The 14,850-nt window shown below is 43.6% G+C and overlaps 1 protein-coding gene across 3 annotated transcripts; it reads right to left on the reverse strand.

Moving 5' to 3' along the window:
* Positions 1 to 449: 449 nt before the first annotated feature.
* si:ch211-63o20.7 (Serine/threonine-protein kinase pdik1l-B-like) lies at positions 450 to 8,043 on the reverse strand. Of its 3 annotated transcripts, none has more exons than XR_015720711.1 (5): positions 7,871 to 8,043; positions 6,761 to 7,522; positions 5,067 to 5,292; positions 1,213 to 1,749; positions 450 to 659 (listed from the first exon to the last, which is right to left on the reverse strand). XR_015720711.1 is itself a non-coding variant. In XM_087852442.1 (5 exons), exons 2-4 carry the CDS (start codon positions 7,496 to 7,498, stop codon positions 1,505 to 1,507), a joined length of 1,209 nt encoding a protein of 402 aa, XP_087708568.1. In that variant the 5' UTR covers positions 7,499 to 7,522; positions 7,871 to 8,043; the 3' UTR covers positions 450 to 1,369; positions 1,470 to 1,504. The 3 variants fall into 3 exon arrangements, 2 of the variants coding, with proteins under 2 accessions (XP_087708568.1, XP_087708567.1); XM_087852442.1 differs by having other exon boundaries at positions 450 to 1,369; positions 1,470 to 1,749; XM_087852441.1 differs by having other exon boundaries at positions 450 to 1,749.
* Between the last annotated feature and the right edge of the window lie 6,807 nt (positions 8,044 to 14,850).

Raw genomic sequence — 14,850 nt, forward strand, 5'->3', positions numbered from 1 at the left:
AACGAAGTACACTTTGTAATGAAGACTGTCATTTCTAAAACACTGCCCGCCCCCACCCCGCGGTCCGCAGCGCTGTTGAAAAGGCTGTGGAAGTCCCTGTATTAAACACGTAGACCTGTGACACAAAAATCACCAAACTCGGACGACCACAGACTGTTTTCCTTCGTGGTGATGAAGGAAGACGCTGGGTTGGCATGTAAAAGGGCATTTATTCCCTTCAAGGACCTGCAGTTCAAAAAAAGCGCCCCTCCGACAGCCAAACCCATCTGTTCTCTGATTGGATTGTTACATTTGTGATTGACATGACATTGACCAATCAGATGAAAGGAAGAAAAATAGGGTCAAAATTCGTACTTGTAACTTGCAGGGTTTTTTTGGCATGAATAAAAATTCCCGTTACCACTGATTAAAGAGGTTATAAATCCATCTTTATTTAAATTACATGAGATTAACAAGAAATTTAGGACACAGTTGATGTTATAATCAACGCGGGTGACTGAGACTGATGATCACTAATAAACAGTGTGAACACTGCGTGGATATGATCAGCAACAATCCACATGCCTGGCTTTAATTTCCTGTTCAGGAGGAGACGTTAGCGGCCGTCCGTCACAGCGAGCCTTGTGCTGTGCAGCAGATATGACACAAGTTTAAAAATCCTGTAAATTCAAAGCAAACACGTGAAATGATGAAGAAATATTTACAAATGACAAACTCAAATATTAATGTTTGAATGCACACAGGCAGGAAAAAAGACGCCAAGTGCCTCTGAGAGTGAGGAAACTGACGTATACAAAGGTTATATTTCACTGAAACAGAAGAATAAATAGACGTTTGTTCTGAAGATTTTTGAGGTGAGATTAAAAGTAGTAAAATCATGTCCACACACACCTTTGTGAAAATATATAACAGCATAAACGGAAACATTACAGCTTAGACACAATAATAGTATCACAGAGTTATTTCAGCACACACAGCATTGTGTAGTCCAACCCACACTACACTGATGTGCTGCAGATTTAAGCCAACTAATGTCCTTATAGCTCATTAGAGCCATACCCAGGCTAAATTAATAATAATAATAATAATGTGGAATTAAAAAGCCTTTAAGACTCACTGAGCAGCAAACCTGTTTATGCCAGTTCAGCCATATTTACACACTACAAGTGATTTTCTGTGTCACGTGCAAACAGGAGATGCAGTTAGCCCCACCTGATCTCTACATGGACCTGATACTGTGTTTATCTGCACCATCACAGGGCTCCAGTGTCAGCGTCCCACTGGAGGATCTGCTAGTTCATCCCCGTTTTCCCTCGGCTTTGCACACGATTGAGAAGCTCAGCTTGTGGTTCAGGGAGAAAATTAGCACCTGCAATCCCAGATAATCACACACATTTCTCATCCCTTCCTCTCTGAGGCATCAAAGTGTTGTTTAAACAACAGGACGAACTGCAGTGTGGGCTCCTTACTGTCGTTCAGCCCATCACAGTCTTTCAAGTCTGTGTCAGTGGGAGTCCTCTCTCAGAGCGGAGCGCACCCTGGCCCCCAGCTGGTCGGCCGTTGGCCGGGCGTCCGGGTTCGAGGCGAGCATCTCTGAAAGCAGGGCGCACGTGGCAGGGCCGGGAGGGGGCGGCAGCGGGGGCGCTCTCTTAAACTTCATCGGGATGCACAGCTGGAGCTCTGCATTCTCCCACAGAGCCTCTCCCAGCGGCATCAGCCAGCCTGAGCGTCCCTTGCACACGTAGGCGCCTGAAGGGGAAACGGGGAGGAAGACGGGTAGGTTAGACACAGCAGAGCGCCTCAGACCTCAGTGACTTTGAGAAGCTGGCGTGGAATATTACCAGGAATTACTAACAAGATGTTCAGAGCACGACGAGACACACTTTATTAATGAGTCATTCATGGACTAATCAGAAACAACATAATTACAATTAAATGACAAGGAAAAATGAGGAACACAGAAATGTTTAGATTAAATTGACGCTGGGATTTTCTTAGCTCTCATAAATTGCTTTCCTTGTGGAGACTATTTGTGGCCTCGGTAAAACTATTTCCCTTCTACGTGTCTGCAGTCCTTACAAACTGTGGCAGACTGTTAGTATGCATGTGATAAAACGCTTGTGTGACATTTCTTATGTATGGGTCCTTTACAAAGAAAATAAAGATTCAATAAGAGCTCAGGGCCAGCATTACTCTTTCACAGGAACTATCCATCAAGCATCACATGATGAACGGAGGGCTCTGATTGGCCCTGTGAGGCAGCATCAAGTGTAACCAGTCTGGCTTAGAGTGCTACGGCGTAAGAGTCGGATCATTATCAGCAAAGATGAAGTTCAGGCACCGGGCCCTACTCCAAGGTTTAGCTAACATGACCCCGAGATGACGGAAACCCGTAAAGGTTGTAGCTCCGACTCCACGGACAGTAATCCCGTCACACGTCAGTTTCCTTGGAATACAAACACTTCCTGCACCTCACTTTAACAATAACTGTTCACATTAACAATGATCCGTGTAAAGACACACTGATGGTGAAACGAGTGTTTTCATGTTTAAATGTGTTCAGACTGTGATTTGGTCACTACATGATGTCAACACTTTGAAAGGTGTTCAGTATATTCAGTGGGTCGACTGAAGGCATCTACTGCGCTATCGTTACATACAAGTGTACGTGCTTGCTTCTGTAGGCTGAGCCCTAACCCACGAGCAGCACTTCCTGTCTCTGACCTTCAGAATCAAAGTTGAGATATTTGAGCTTCTTTTCTTCCTTTTGCACCAGAAGATTTTAATAAGTGTAACCAAGAAACCATAAGATAAAACTGAACTCTGAACTGGTCATCCGTCATCATTAGACATAAGACAACGACATTATTAACAGAAAAATGAGATTAATGGAGGGAAACTAATAAAGCCGCATCACTAAAACACACGTGCTGCAAAAATTTAAAAAGTCATTTAAAAAGCATCGGTTGGTACTTTAGCTCAACACCAGGTTTTTGAGGTCGTGTGACCAAAATCACAGAGGACCCTGGGGTGACACATTGTTGATAAAAGCCTGAGGTCAGCATGAAGTCTGAGTAACACTGGCTTTCCAGGCCTAAAGCACGGAGTTCTGCTTTTCTGTGATTGGCTCCTCTCCGCTCCCCTGGATCGTTGTGTAAGCATGTGGGCGTGCACATCCTCAGACACGCTAAAGTTAAATAATGACGCGTTATTTCTACCTTTGAAACACCTTCAGTTGAATCTCTCCGTTTCCTCTTTGTGATCGCTGAGCTGCTAAACTCTACTTTTTTGATTAAAGAGAAAAAATGATCCACTCTCACTGCTCTCCAATAGTAAGCATCTTCTTCCAGCATAATGAAGCATCAACGACTCAGGGAAGTTCTCGGGCACTAAACTTGGGGATAATGATTCACATCGCCCAGCCGCTCCGTCTCCTCTGAGCAGAATCGGGTTTGTGTGAACAAAATGAGACGTCGGTGTTGCAGCCATGTCATTACTCTGAGAGCAGAGCAGAACAGCGCTCTGCATTATTGCACATCGAGACGCTGCACCATCCGACGGCGGGATTCTGACGAGACATCAAGAGATTAAAATCTCACTGCGGAGCTGCAGCGCATGGCTCGGTGCCCTCTGCTCGAATCGAACTGCCAACAACTGGAGACTTTATACTTCCAATGCAACGGCATCAGAGTTTGATGCTGACGTACGAGAAGGACAAATTATGTTGTGATACACAAACACCAACTCATCTGCCACTTAGGAAAATATAAGCAATCTTCTTTAAAGCTGTAGCAACAGACTGAGGACTCATTTGTGTAAAACTTCGTCTGGGATCCACCGACTGAGCTGCTGCTGACCACAAAACCTCTCAGATCAGAGATGTCAGATGCAATCAGGAACCGGTGTGTAACACAGGTACTCATAGCTACGCTGCGTCATGTCGTTAGCACAGAAACACTTCACGTGAAGGAAGAAAAACACGTTTCTACAAACCTAACTAGACGCTTGGCTACGTGATAACCCAGCCGCCCCGTTGTTGCTCCACGGACGGTTTAATGTCAGACAGTATTTTCACGGACCGGCCTTTAAGGTGTGGCGGATAAACAACAAAATAAAAGGATACGACCGAGACAAAAACTGTGCTATTTAATAAATATGATAATAAACGTGAATTCACTGTGTAACTTTATCAGCAGCGTCCTCCTGAAACAACAACACTGAGAGTAACATCCTCCTCTCCGCCCCTTAATGCTCTCTTGTCGCTATGGTAACGCATAAACATTTCTTTCAAAATAAGACGCACAACTACAACATGGGAAAGACCCAGGGAAACAGAGTTAATGATAAAAACCTTGAAAACCATCAATTTCACACTCGAGCCTCAACTCTCGCGGCCCGGTACCAAACCGGTCCGTGGCCCGGGGGTTGGGGACCGCTGTGTTACGTTACACGTCTAAAGTTTGTACATTTTTTACAAATCATGCAGTCAAAGTCAAATCAAAGTTTGCAACCTTTCCACAAAACATCGTTTTTAAAAGTGCTTTTATTTCTGCTGAAAGTTACACTTTCACCACTTTGCTGTTGTGGGATTCAGAGATCTCAGTTTATTTCTGAATGCTGCATCTCCCTCTTGTTATGGCTCTTACTGAGTGGGCAGCAGTCACTGTGGAGAGCCAGCGATTATTAAAACTTCCTCAGGTCTGGAGCAAAGATGCGAGAACGGACGAACACGCAGATTTCTTAAATTATTAATAAGATGAAGGCTGAATTACATAATGTCAGCTTGTATTAAAACACAAGGTACTATAATCCACATCAGCATTGCATAAATCATCATTCATCTTTTTGCTATTTAGATTTATGATCGCACCATCCATGCTTGATAAATGAATGATGTATAGCAGCTGACATTTTTAATATGTGCCACTTAATTAAGGCAAACTGGATTCAGCGCGATGCATCATCACCGGGCCGACCGCACACTCAACCTTTCCCACCTTCCTGCGAGTGCGCCAAATAGTGAGGCAGAGGCTTATGGTGACGTCTTCTCTCAGCGAGACGCTTACCCAGTTGTTCCTGAGTCGTCCCTTCTTCCAGAAAGGTGATTCTCTCCAGGACCGCCCAGAACATCACGCCCAGAGAGAATATGTCTGCCTGGGCCGTGTAGGTCAGCCCGCCCCACACCTCTGGAGCCATGTAGAAGTCCGAACCACAGGTGGAGGAGAAGTGCTGTCTGGTCAGGCCGCCATCCACGGAGCCCTCACTCATTTTGCTCAGACCAAAATCTGCCACCTCGGGTTAAAGAAGAAAAACCAGCACACCTTCGGTTAGCTTAAAGCTTGGGCATAGTCTCATCAATGTGCCACCAATAGTTTTAGAACAGGGGTGGGCAACTCCAGGCTTCGAGTGCAGGTTTTAGATTGCACCCTGGGTTAACACACCTGAATCACATGATTAGTTCATTACCAGGTTTCTGGAGAACTTCAGAAATGCTGAGGAGTCATTTAGCCCTTTAAATCAGCTGTGATGGATCATGGACACATCTAAAACCTGCAGGACACTCGAGGCCTGGAGTTGCCTGCCCCTGGTTTTAGAAGGACAGTAAAAAGCGCTGTCCTTTACTTTTAATATCTGGCTTAGAACAAAAAAGAAAAAGAAAGAAAAGCTGGCACGCAAAGGTTTTTTTCTACTAGCCAACTGGTAGAAAATTAATCAACCATTGGGAAGATGGGAAACATACATCTGCTATGATCATTTATATCAGGGTCCCTAATCCCAGTCCACGAGGTCCGGTGTCCCTGCAGGTTTTAGATGTGTCCTTGATCCATCACAGCTGATTTAAACGGATAAATAACCGTCTTGAGGTTCTCCAGACGCCTGGTAATGAACTAATCATGTGATCCAGGTGTGTTGACCCAGGGTGAGATCTAAAACCTGCAGGACACCGGCCCTCGTGGACTGGGATTGGGGACCCCTGATTTATATTATATCGTGACACGCTACTCTAATCTGACTTTATTCTACACGGTGACACTTTTATTTGGTGCTTGATCCAACAATGTGTGGATGAGTAAAAATATTTGTAAGCACCAAAGAGAAGTTGGCAGTCACAGTGGCCGAAGTTTCATCAAGACTCATCCACGCATCTAAGATGATTTACAAAGACACGTGAGGTCTGATCATTACAGAACGATGACTAAATGTTGGTGGAGAGTGCTCTTTACATGTGATGACATCACTTTTGGCTGGACATGCTTCAGGACTTTCTGATGTTCTGCAGAGACGTAAGTGTCAGATCAACAAACAAAGAAAGCAACCTGTAGCTGCATCTTAATTTAGTTTCATTTGTTCCACAAATAAAGATAAAAACTCACCAGATAATCTGGCTTTTTTTTTTTAACTATACCTCTTAAAATAATGGATTTACAGGAACACTCGATCTGTGATTTGACTTTCAGTAGAATCTCACTTCCTGGCTGCACTGCTGTGCCATAAATATTTTCCCTCTGCTTTGTACATAATGTGTTCATTGCTGAGCTATAAAGAGATCAGTAGAGCAATTTTGTTTCCAATTGTTTTCTTCATATTTTACTTTGTTATGTTAATTGCGTCTCAAGCAGACTGCTGCTGTGAAAAGCAAACACCCCCTCAGAGAGCAGAACTATTAAGCACTAATGTGCCTTCAAATTTGAACAGTGTGACTTTTCAAACAAAGCTTGACGCCACTTGATCTGAGATAAACACCGTCACATCTGCCCACCTTGACGACGGGGCCTTTTGGTGTCACACACACCAGCACATTGTCAGGTTTCAGGTCCCGGTGGGTGATTCCCAGGCTATGTAGGAAGGCCACGGCGCCGCACAGCTGTTGCACCACGCTGTGGTTACGCTGAGCATCTGGGGGCCTGGAGAGCAGGTACTGATTCAAGTCTCCTCCATCACAGTACTCCATCACGAGCCACAGGGCCAAGCAGCGCAGCGGCGCAGCCTGCTCTTCCTCCCTCGGGGCCGGTCTCTTCCTGACTCTGCTCTGAGGCCTTTGAGGGGTTGTGGACTCAGATGCATTTGATTCATCCTTGTTATGGAGATGAGCTCTGGCCTGCACAGTGTTAGTCCTGTCCTGCAGTCTGAAGCCAGAGTTTGTCCTCCTGGTGTTAGACTGAGGACTGGTGCTTTCCTGACTTTGCTTTGCTGTGACCACACTTCCTTTGAGCACGCTCTCAACCAGACGCAGGGGCAGGTTCCCTGGTTTTAAGGTCTTCAGGCTCCTGGACCCCGTCTGCAGGAGGCAGCTGTGCAGTGCAATGACATTGACGTGGTTCCTGGCTGTGGTTCTCATGGCCCACAGCTCTTGCAAGTAGAGTTCAATACACTCTGGGTTGCTGCAGGGCAGCCGCTTAATAGCCACCTTCTGTCCAGTTTTGGCCACACGGCCCTCAAACACCACACCGTAACTGCCTCGTCCCACCTCCCTCTCTAAGGTGTAGAGCTCCTCCATCTCTCCCGGAAGCTGCTGTGTCTCCTGACAAACACAGATTAATGTTATACAACCACGTTCAAGTGGTCGCTAAAGTTAGCACACCGTAAACAGCGCTTTAATATAGTAAGCAAGCGTTACATTTATCCATATCGTAGCTTATGACAGGAGAAAATACTAACCTCAAGTTGACGTTCAGGTTCGTAACGAGTCAACACAACAAATCTTAAAATAGTTTAACTGAAGAACAACCATGAACCGTATATTACAGACAATGACGCTTCCGACTGACCGTATGAAGGTGGTAACCGACGGTGCGTTTAACATGGCGCAGTCTGTGGTTTAAAAGGGCAACGAAACACGAAGCTCTTCCTACTTTGATTTCCAACTTACCCGGAACACTTCAGCTTCTTTTATGAGCGACGGAACGCCTCGAATCCTCCGTTTATTCGACTGGAGGCAATTTACACGAAACCATGTTCAACAAATACGAGTTTCTTAGTTGTTGTTTATGACACACACAGAAAACAGAGGAAATGTTACAAACTTCCGTGTCTAAGTTTCGGAACATCCCGCTCTGCCTATACACGCATCGTCATTGGCTAAGAAACCTCAGTACCGCGTTGTGATTGGTTGAGCGCCAAGTCCGAGACGTGTAATGTGATTCGAATTGTCCGAGCCCCGCCCACGTTGGAGTTCAGACAGGGAATTTGTTACGTCAGAAACGGACACCATTATTTTGGTAAATAATGAAAACGAAGGCCCAGATGGAGCTTTTATTTGAACGAATAACAAAAGAATTTGTCTGTGTAAACGCAGAAAAAATACGGTTAGCAGTTACAAATAGCTCATTTAAATACGGTTCTGGTGTTTGATCCAACAAAAACTGTAAACAGCAAACAAAGTCAGTGCAGGTAGAACTTATCAGTGTGGCAACGTGGTATTCACAGAACTCACAAATGGACAAATGCACCATTTCAAAATGTTGTTGGGCATCGTTTAATGACTGAATCTCAATCTTTCTGCAGGCCATCTTTGAGAATGTCGAGAAGATCGTCTGCGGCTGCATTTCAGGAGCAACTTTTAAATAAATGAAATGCTGTTTTAGTCTGAAAATCGTTTCAGCCTCAAAGATTTACATGAACTCCAAAATCCCAAGTGTGACAGAGGTTATGTGACGAATTACAACATGGCATAAGTCATCATCACACAGGGTGTTGTCTAAAGCTTTATACAGGTATGTTTCATTTAAACAGCAATGCTAACGTACACTAAACGTTTCCTGTGCAAAAGAATGACGTTCTGACAGCTGCTGCCCACAGAGTCCCAGAATAAGAAAGATATCGATTTATTCTGAGTGAATAATAAATCAGATGTTATTAATGTTTATGCTCTGAGTCTGATTAGTAATTGATTGAGTAGAATTAAAATTCTGCAAGTGAATTCCCTCTGAGCTTTCAGAGGAACTTCATGAGTGAAGAAATGAAGCCAGCAGTCAGTCAGCTGCTTCTGGTGCAACAGGAAGAAAACCATTAAGCATTCCAGGTCAGGCTTACAGAGTCTGTTACCCTGGTAACTGACTGGTAACTGACTGGAGCTCTTTCTGAACCAGAAAACCCAGAGTTTCCCTCCTCTCAGGATGAACTAACTTCACTAAACCTGCTTCCTGGAATGAGGCCCTGCATATGTCCCAAAGGTTAACCCCGGGTTTCCTGTAATACAAAGGTGGTTTGTTTCTTATGGTAGTTTGTGCTGCAGCCCACCCCAGGTTATGCTATTGATTAGAAATCAGCAGTTATAAAGTCACAACTGTATGACTGTATGTTTATATTATTTTAATATTATCAGAGCCTGACTTTTTCTCAGATGGTGATGATAAAATGGTGATTAAAAATCTATAAAGAATAAATACGAGAGCAGCTTAATGCTGCTGAAAATGATTCATCCTGGAATTTATTACACAGAGCAGTAAAAAAATATTTTAATTTCTGCAAATTTTGTTATCGCTGAGTGTGCTCTTTCTGTTTGTGGTTGGACATTAGAGCTTAAGTTCTTAAACCAGGGGTGTCAAACATAAGGCCTGGGGGCCAGAATGGGCCCAGTGAAGACTCCAGTCTGGCCCATTCCACAGCCTTAGAAAATGTGAAGCAGATTTGGAAGTTTTAACTGTATTTTTACAAGTTGCTGTTGATAAGACTGCCCACCCATTGCCATTCATACTACACCTGAATTAAATAACAGATAAACAATTAAATGACAGGAAAGTTCCTGTTTGTTTGCTATTAGTACATCTATAGTAAATTAACAAAAACTATAATTTTATACATTATGTAGTTTTACTGGTCTATGGCCCACCAGTTTAACATCCCCTGAGCCAGGGCTCTGCAACCTTTAGCACCGAGGCGACGCACCTGAGCGGCACCCGCAATCACGCCTCGCCGCCTTAACGTCTGTGCTCTCTCTGCTGTTGTGTTGGTGTGTGTCGGGCTGTGAGCTGCAAAGCTACAGCCGGCTGTGTGCGTACAGCAACCGTGTGTGAAAAGTGGTCAATAAAGAAAAGCTGAAAAGCGTGTTCATGCAAACATCGTCGGGTCTGCAGTGATATGTTTACAATGAGACTTATCGTCCTGAACCTCTGCACACAGCGTCTGCAGATCGGGGCTGTACGAAGTAACTTTCATCTTTACGCAGGACTGTAAGCTGTCATCTGTGAGGCGTGAGCGTGTTTGTTTTAACATAGTTCACGGTGGAGCTGCTGACATAATGTGGATCCAAAGATCCATAGCTGACCTACCTGGGGTTGAAAGTCTCGATAAATGCACGGCGTTTCAGCGGCTACACCGGCTTTTGCAAGTGTGAAGCTTATTTTGAGCGATCAAAAAATAATAGAATATAATTTTATTTTTAGATTTATTTCGGCCCTGAGCTAAATGTTAAATGTTAGTCTTCCATAAGCTAATAAAAGAAACGTAGCAATTACTTTGGGTTTTGAAATGAATTTTACTGATTGAACTCTTTGTGTTTTGCAGCAGTGTGAAGGAGACTGCGCAGCAGATTAGAGGATAACAGCATTTACGCATTTTCTGCATCACCAAATTAATACAAGCATATTCCTGTGACACTGTCATGTACCAGTTGTGCTTAATTCATTGGTTTTAGTAAGACAAACCTGAACAACTTGCACTTTTAAAACAAATCCCCCAGCAGAGAATCTGCAACGCACTTACATGAAATAATTCTGATTAAGCGATGTGTTTAGGATCTCCAGGTTCCCGTTGCGATGTCACCAGTTAAAACAAGAGTCACTTGAGTAAGTCGTTGCTTCTTTGTTACCCGCAGGTGTCTCGCTTTGGGCTTAACTTCCTGTCTCATTTATTGTTCTGATTAGTTTCAGCTGTGTTCCTTTCGCCTCCTGTTTCCAGTGTTTTGCAGGTTTCCATCACAATGACTGTGTTTTCCTAGATGTGCCATCCGGTACTTTGGCTCTCTCGGGACTATTTTGGGTTTCTGCTGTTTTTCCTTCTACGTTTTGATACGTTGCCAGCTTACAGAAAGGGTTAGGGGTTAGAAACCTTTCCCCTCTTAGTGCTTTTAATTGCTCAGAGAGAGAATGAAAGTAAAACCTGACCGGAAGTGTTTTGCACCTATTTGTTAGTCCTCACTTTTCAGTACCGAAAGGCATTTTGTTAAAAAAATACAAACGTGATGGAAGTGCTGAGAATACATTACTAAAGAGAGGACTCTGAATAGTCTATTAGAGGCTAGGACAGTTTTGTAATCAACCTATTTGCCCAAAAAACAACAAAAGTACCAAACTTCCCTTTTTGCTGCAGTTCCATTTAATCACAAAAGAGCCTGTGAACAAAACACACACCTATACACTCTTGTAGAGCGAGTGGGTGCTACATCAGTATCGACTGTTTTTGGCGGAGGCATGGCAACTGTGGTGATGACAGATAACAGCAGGTGTGTGTGTGCATTTTGTTCTTTGGGGAGAATATAATAGGAAGCATAGTGATTCACTGCAATGAAGCACACAGTGAAAGAAAAGAGCAGCTCAGAAGTGCATGTGTATGCGATCCATAGCTTTTATCAGTGATGCCAATCACGAATACTCTTCATAAGCAAGTTGGAGTGAGTCACACTTCACTGCTGCCCTTCATCCTATTGTCATATGACTTGTTTTGTTGCAGAGCTGGATGAAGACACCGTGCAGGGCGTGCTGAAGTATTTTGTGATCCACACAAAGCATCATGAATTCAATTTCCCAGCACATTCAATGATGCCAGGCATCCCCAAAAAGGTACTAATGGGTCTAATAAGAATTATAGTTTTAATCACCTCTGCTTTCACTCTAATGGAATTTCTGTGGGGGCTTTGCTTGCTAATTAAGCAGTCCACCAACCAGAGGGGCAAGAGTAATTATTTCCTTGATTGAGGTCAAAACCCTTGAATTTAATCCTGAGGTCTATCCCGAGCTTCCCCACATGAAGAGTAAACATCGGTAAACATCTTCTCAGCTTCCCGTACTCAATTTCACAGCCGTCACTCTGACGAATAATGGTTTCCCTCCTCCGTAAGCCAGCCTTTCATTGAAAAGTCTGCCATCATCCTCATGTCTTTATTGCGTAAAGTAAATGTCTTTCTACTGCACTGGGCTGATTGCATTTAACGGCTGTGAGGAAAGCACACTCGCTTGGTTTCAAATACCCGTTTTGTAGCTGCACAGGACTGAAACAACGCGATCTGGATGGAGTTATGCAATGAGATAAATACAGACAAACAAATGAAATACTGCCTTATGTCCTCGTGAATGCTTACGCCCCGAAATAAAAGTTTTCTGAGGATTTGGTGGTTGACTCTGCACATTTTTCCCGAGCTGAGATGTAATTCTTCTTCTACACAAAATTACGATGGCTTTTGGGTGGAAGTGCAATTCTTTTCCAGGCAAAAATTCATTTTCCGGCCTGCTGTTAATAACAATCAGTTGTGCCTTGACAGGTGAGAACCTCGAGTTGCCATAAACCACCCCAGAGTCCCCCCTCCTTTGGTTTCACATCATTGAGTTTCATTGCAAAGGAGGACAGTAAAACACCTCCGCTGGATGAGATGAAAAAGGAGGAGCTTGACTTGAGATGAACGAGCCGTACATCGGTCAGCTCTGGCCACAGCTATCAGCCAGACATTTCTGACAGGGGTGTCCAGGTGAAGACCATTATTGGGGTGACACTGAGGTCATTTCTTTTCCTCAAACTGCTGTAGGTCAAAGTATTTTGGGTCAGACACGTGAAGCGTGGTACAGCCAAAAACTGCAGATCCTCTAACGGCCACCTGAGGCTCCAAAAGTGTTTGTAGACTTTGACCTTTCACCCTGGTGGGTGAAATGTTTCTCAATACTTGATGAAGTATGCTCACGCTGCATCTTCTTTGTGCTTTTAGTGACTCTGGCCTATGGTGGCCTTGGTTCTGTCTGTGAGAGTCTTCTGGGAGTTATTAACTCCATCCGGCCTTTTTGAATATTTCCCTCGGTGTTCGAGGAAATCCTCTGGACGTGTTCTTGTGCAGGAATGGAAAGTGAATGTTTATTCTAATGAAAACAAATGCACTTTATGTGAACATTTATGAGCTCGGGTTGGGAGGTGATGATGTTTTGTTATTTTAAAAAAACAACGACAACCTTCGGGAATAATTCTGGCTGGAAATTTGATCACTTTTCTTCATAGAATTATTGGACGTGGTTTCCTGGCACAGAGCTCACTACAATCCACAAACATCGGAGGTTTGAGGTCAGGGCTTAAGGAAACTTAAGGAAAACCCTTCCAGAAGCTTAATTTATGCCTGCTTTATCCATATCCAGTTTTGATGTGTGTTCGGGATCGCTGTCCTGTAGGAACAACTGTGTCTTCAGTCGTCTAGCTGCTGACTTGAGGTGAAGATTTCGGAGATTGTGCTCCTTCTTCATTATTCCAACCATCCTGTGCAGTGTAGCAGCAGGATGCTACCACCTCCACGCCTGACAGTTGGTAGTGTGCTCTTATGTTTGAAAGCCTCCAAACATGCTTATTGTCACTGTGGCCAAATTGATCAATATTTGCTTGTGTGACTATGAAGCTTTTCTCAGGAAGGTCTTTGTGTTGTTCGTGTGGGCAGCTGTAAATGTCAGTCGAGCTTGAAGGTGTCAGTTCTGGAGCAGTGGCTTCTCCATGGCTCATTCCCTGGTGGTTTCCGGTTGATGATGAGCCCTCGACTCTGTGTGGGGGGGTCAACAGTAAAAAGTCATTAAAGATGCTGTACAATCAAAAAGAAGAGTGTATCACCACATTCGTGCCCATGATGAGTGCATGTGGACATCAATCAATCAATATTTCATTGCATCTCATCATAAAACTGTTATTGCACTAATCACTCCAATATACTGTCCAGCTTCAATGCTAAGCTGTGGCTGTTTCCACACCAATGACCGATTTCTAAGGAGGGTTATTTATGTTCCTAATCCTTGTTGTTTAAGAAATGATAAAACTGGTTTCTTGCAGTACTGGAGCTGACTTGGCTCTACTCCAAATCAGAAATACTGCATACATTACATCATCTGAGGAATTAATAGTATGTACAAATTAATAATTTATTTTGTAGACAATGTGAATAAAAAAAAGACACAAGAGCTTCAAAAACCACAGCGAGAGGACAAACACACGGCGTAAGATGAAATCCTATATCGCTTCATTTTACTGGCTTCAAATTTCCAAATCAAAATCAATATATAGACTTCTAAGGTTTTAATGTGATGTGGTGCCAAGCTCGGCCTTCTTTGTCATCAAGGTAATCGCTGCTTCTCGGCCACCACAGGAGGCGTTTATGTGCACCGAACAGCTGGTGGATCACAACGATATCAATGACAGACAGACCCTGCAACAGGCTGCTTGCTCTTCCAGGCTCCTTATCTCAGTCTAACCAAGGGCTCTGTCTATAGACCCAATTCATCCATCACTATCAGACCTCACACAGGTTCAGAGTCAGCCTTCACATTTCCAAAGGAAGCTGAGCTAAGAGCAGCTCAACGTGAAAGGAAGTTGAAGTTCAGGTGTTGAACTTCAGAAAAAAGAAGAAAAAAGTCATTTTCTTCAATGAAATGTATTTATAGACAAAATGATTGTGTTCATAATCAGCTGCTACTGAACTCTAACATCTGGCCACACTATTTAAAACAGTGTCTTACCAGCAGAAAACACAACATACAACCAGAATGAAGCACCAACAGTTACAGGATGGATTAACCTGACGTTGGTGGCCCCTCCTCTGTCCATCAAAAGTCAGAGTTGGTGAAATATTTCAACAGCAATTTGATGGATTATCACAAAATAAGCTTTGCACAT

The sequence above is a fragment of the Neolamprologus brichardi genome, chromosome 15 (genome assembly GCF_056152115.1).
Source record: "Neolamprologus brichardi isolate AB-2024 chromosome 15, ASM5615211v1, whole genome shotgun sequence".
Lineage (NCBI taxonomy): Eukaryota > Metazoa > Chordata > Actinopteri > Cichliformes > Cichlidae > Neolamprologus > Neolamprologus brichardi.

Coding starts and splice junctions, on each gene's coding strand:
- si:ch211-63o20.7 (XM_087852442.1), bottom strand. CDS start 7,498: ATGGAGGAGCTCTACACCTTAGAGAGGGAGGTGGGACGAGGCAGTTAC. Junction 5,293..6,760: donor CAAAAGGCCCCGTCGTCAAG/GTGGGCAGATGT, acceptor CTTTAACCCGAG/GTGGCAGATTTTGGTCTGAG. Junction 1,750..5,066: donor GACGACTCAGGAACAACTGG/GTAAGCGTCTCG, acceptor TTTCCCCTTCAG/GCGCCTACGTGTGCAAGGGA.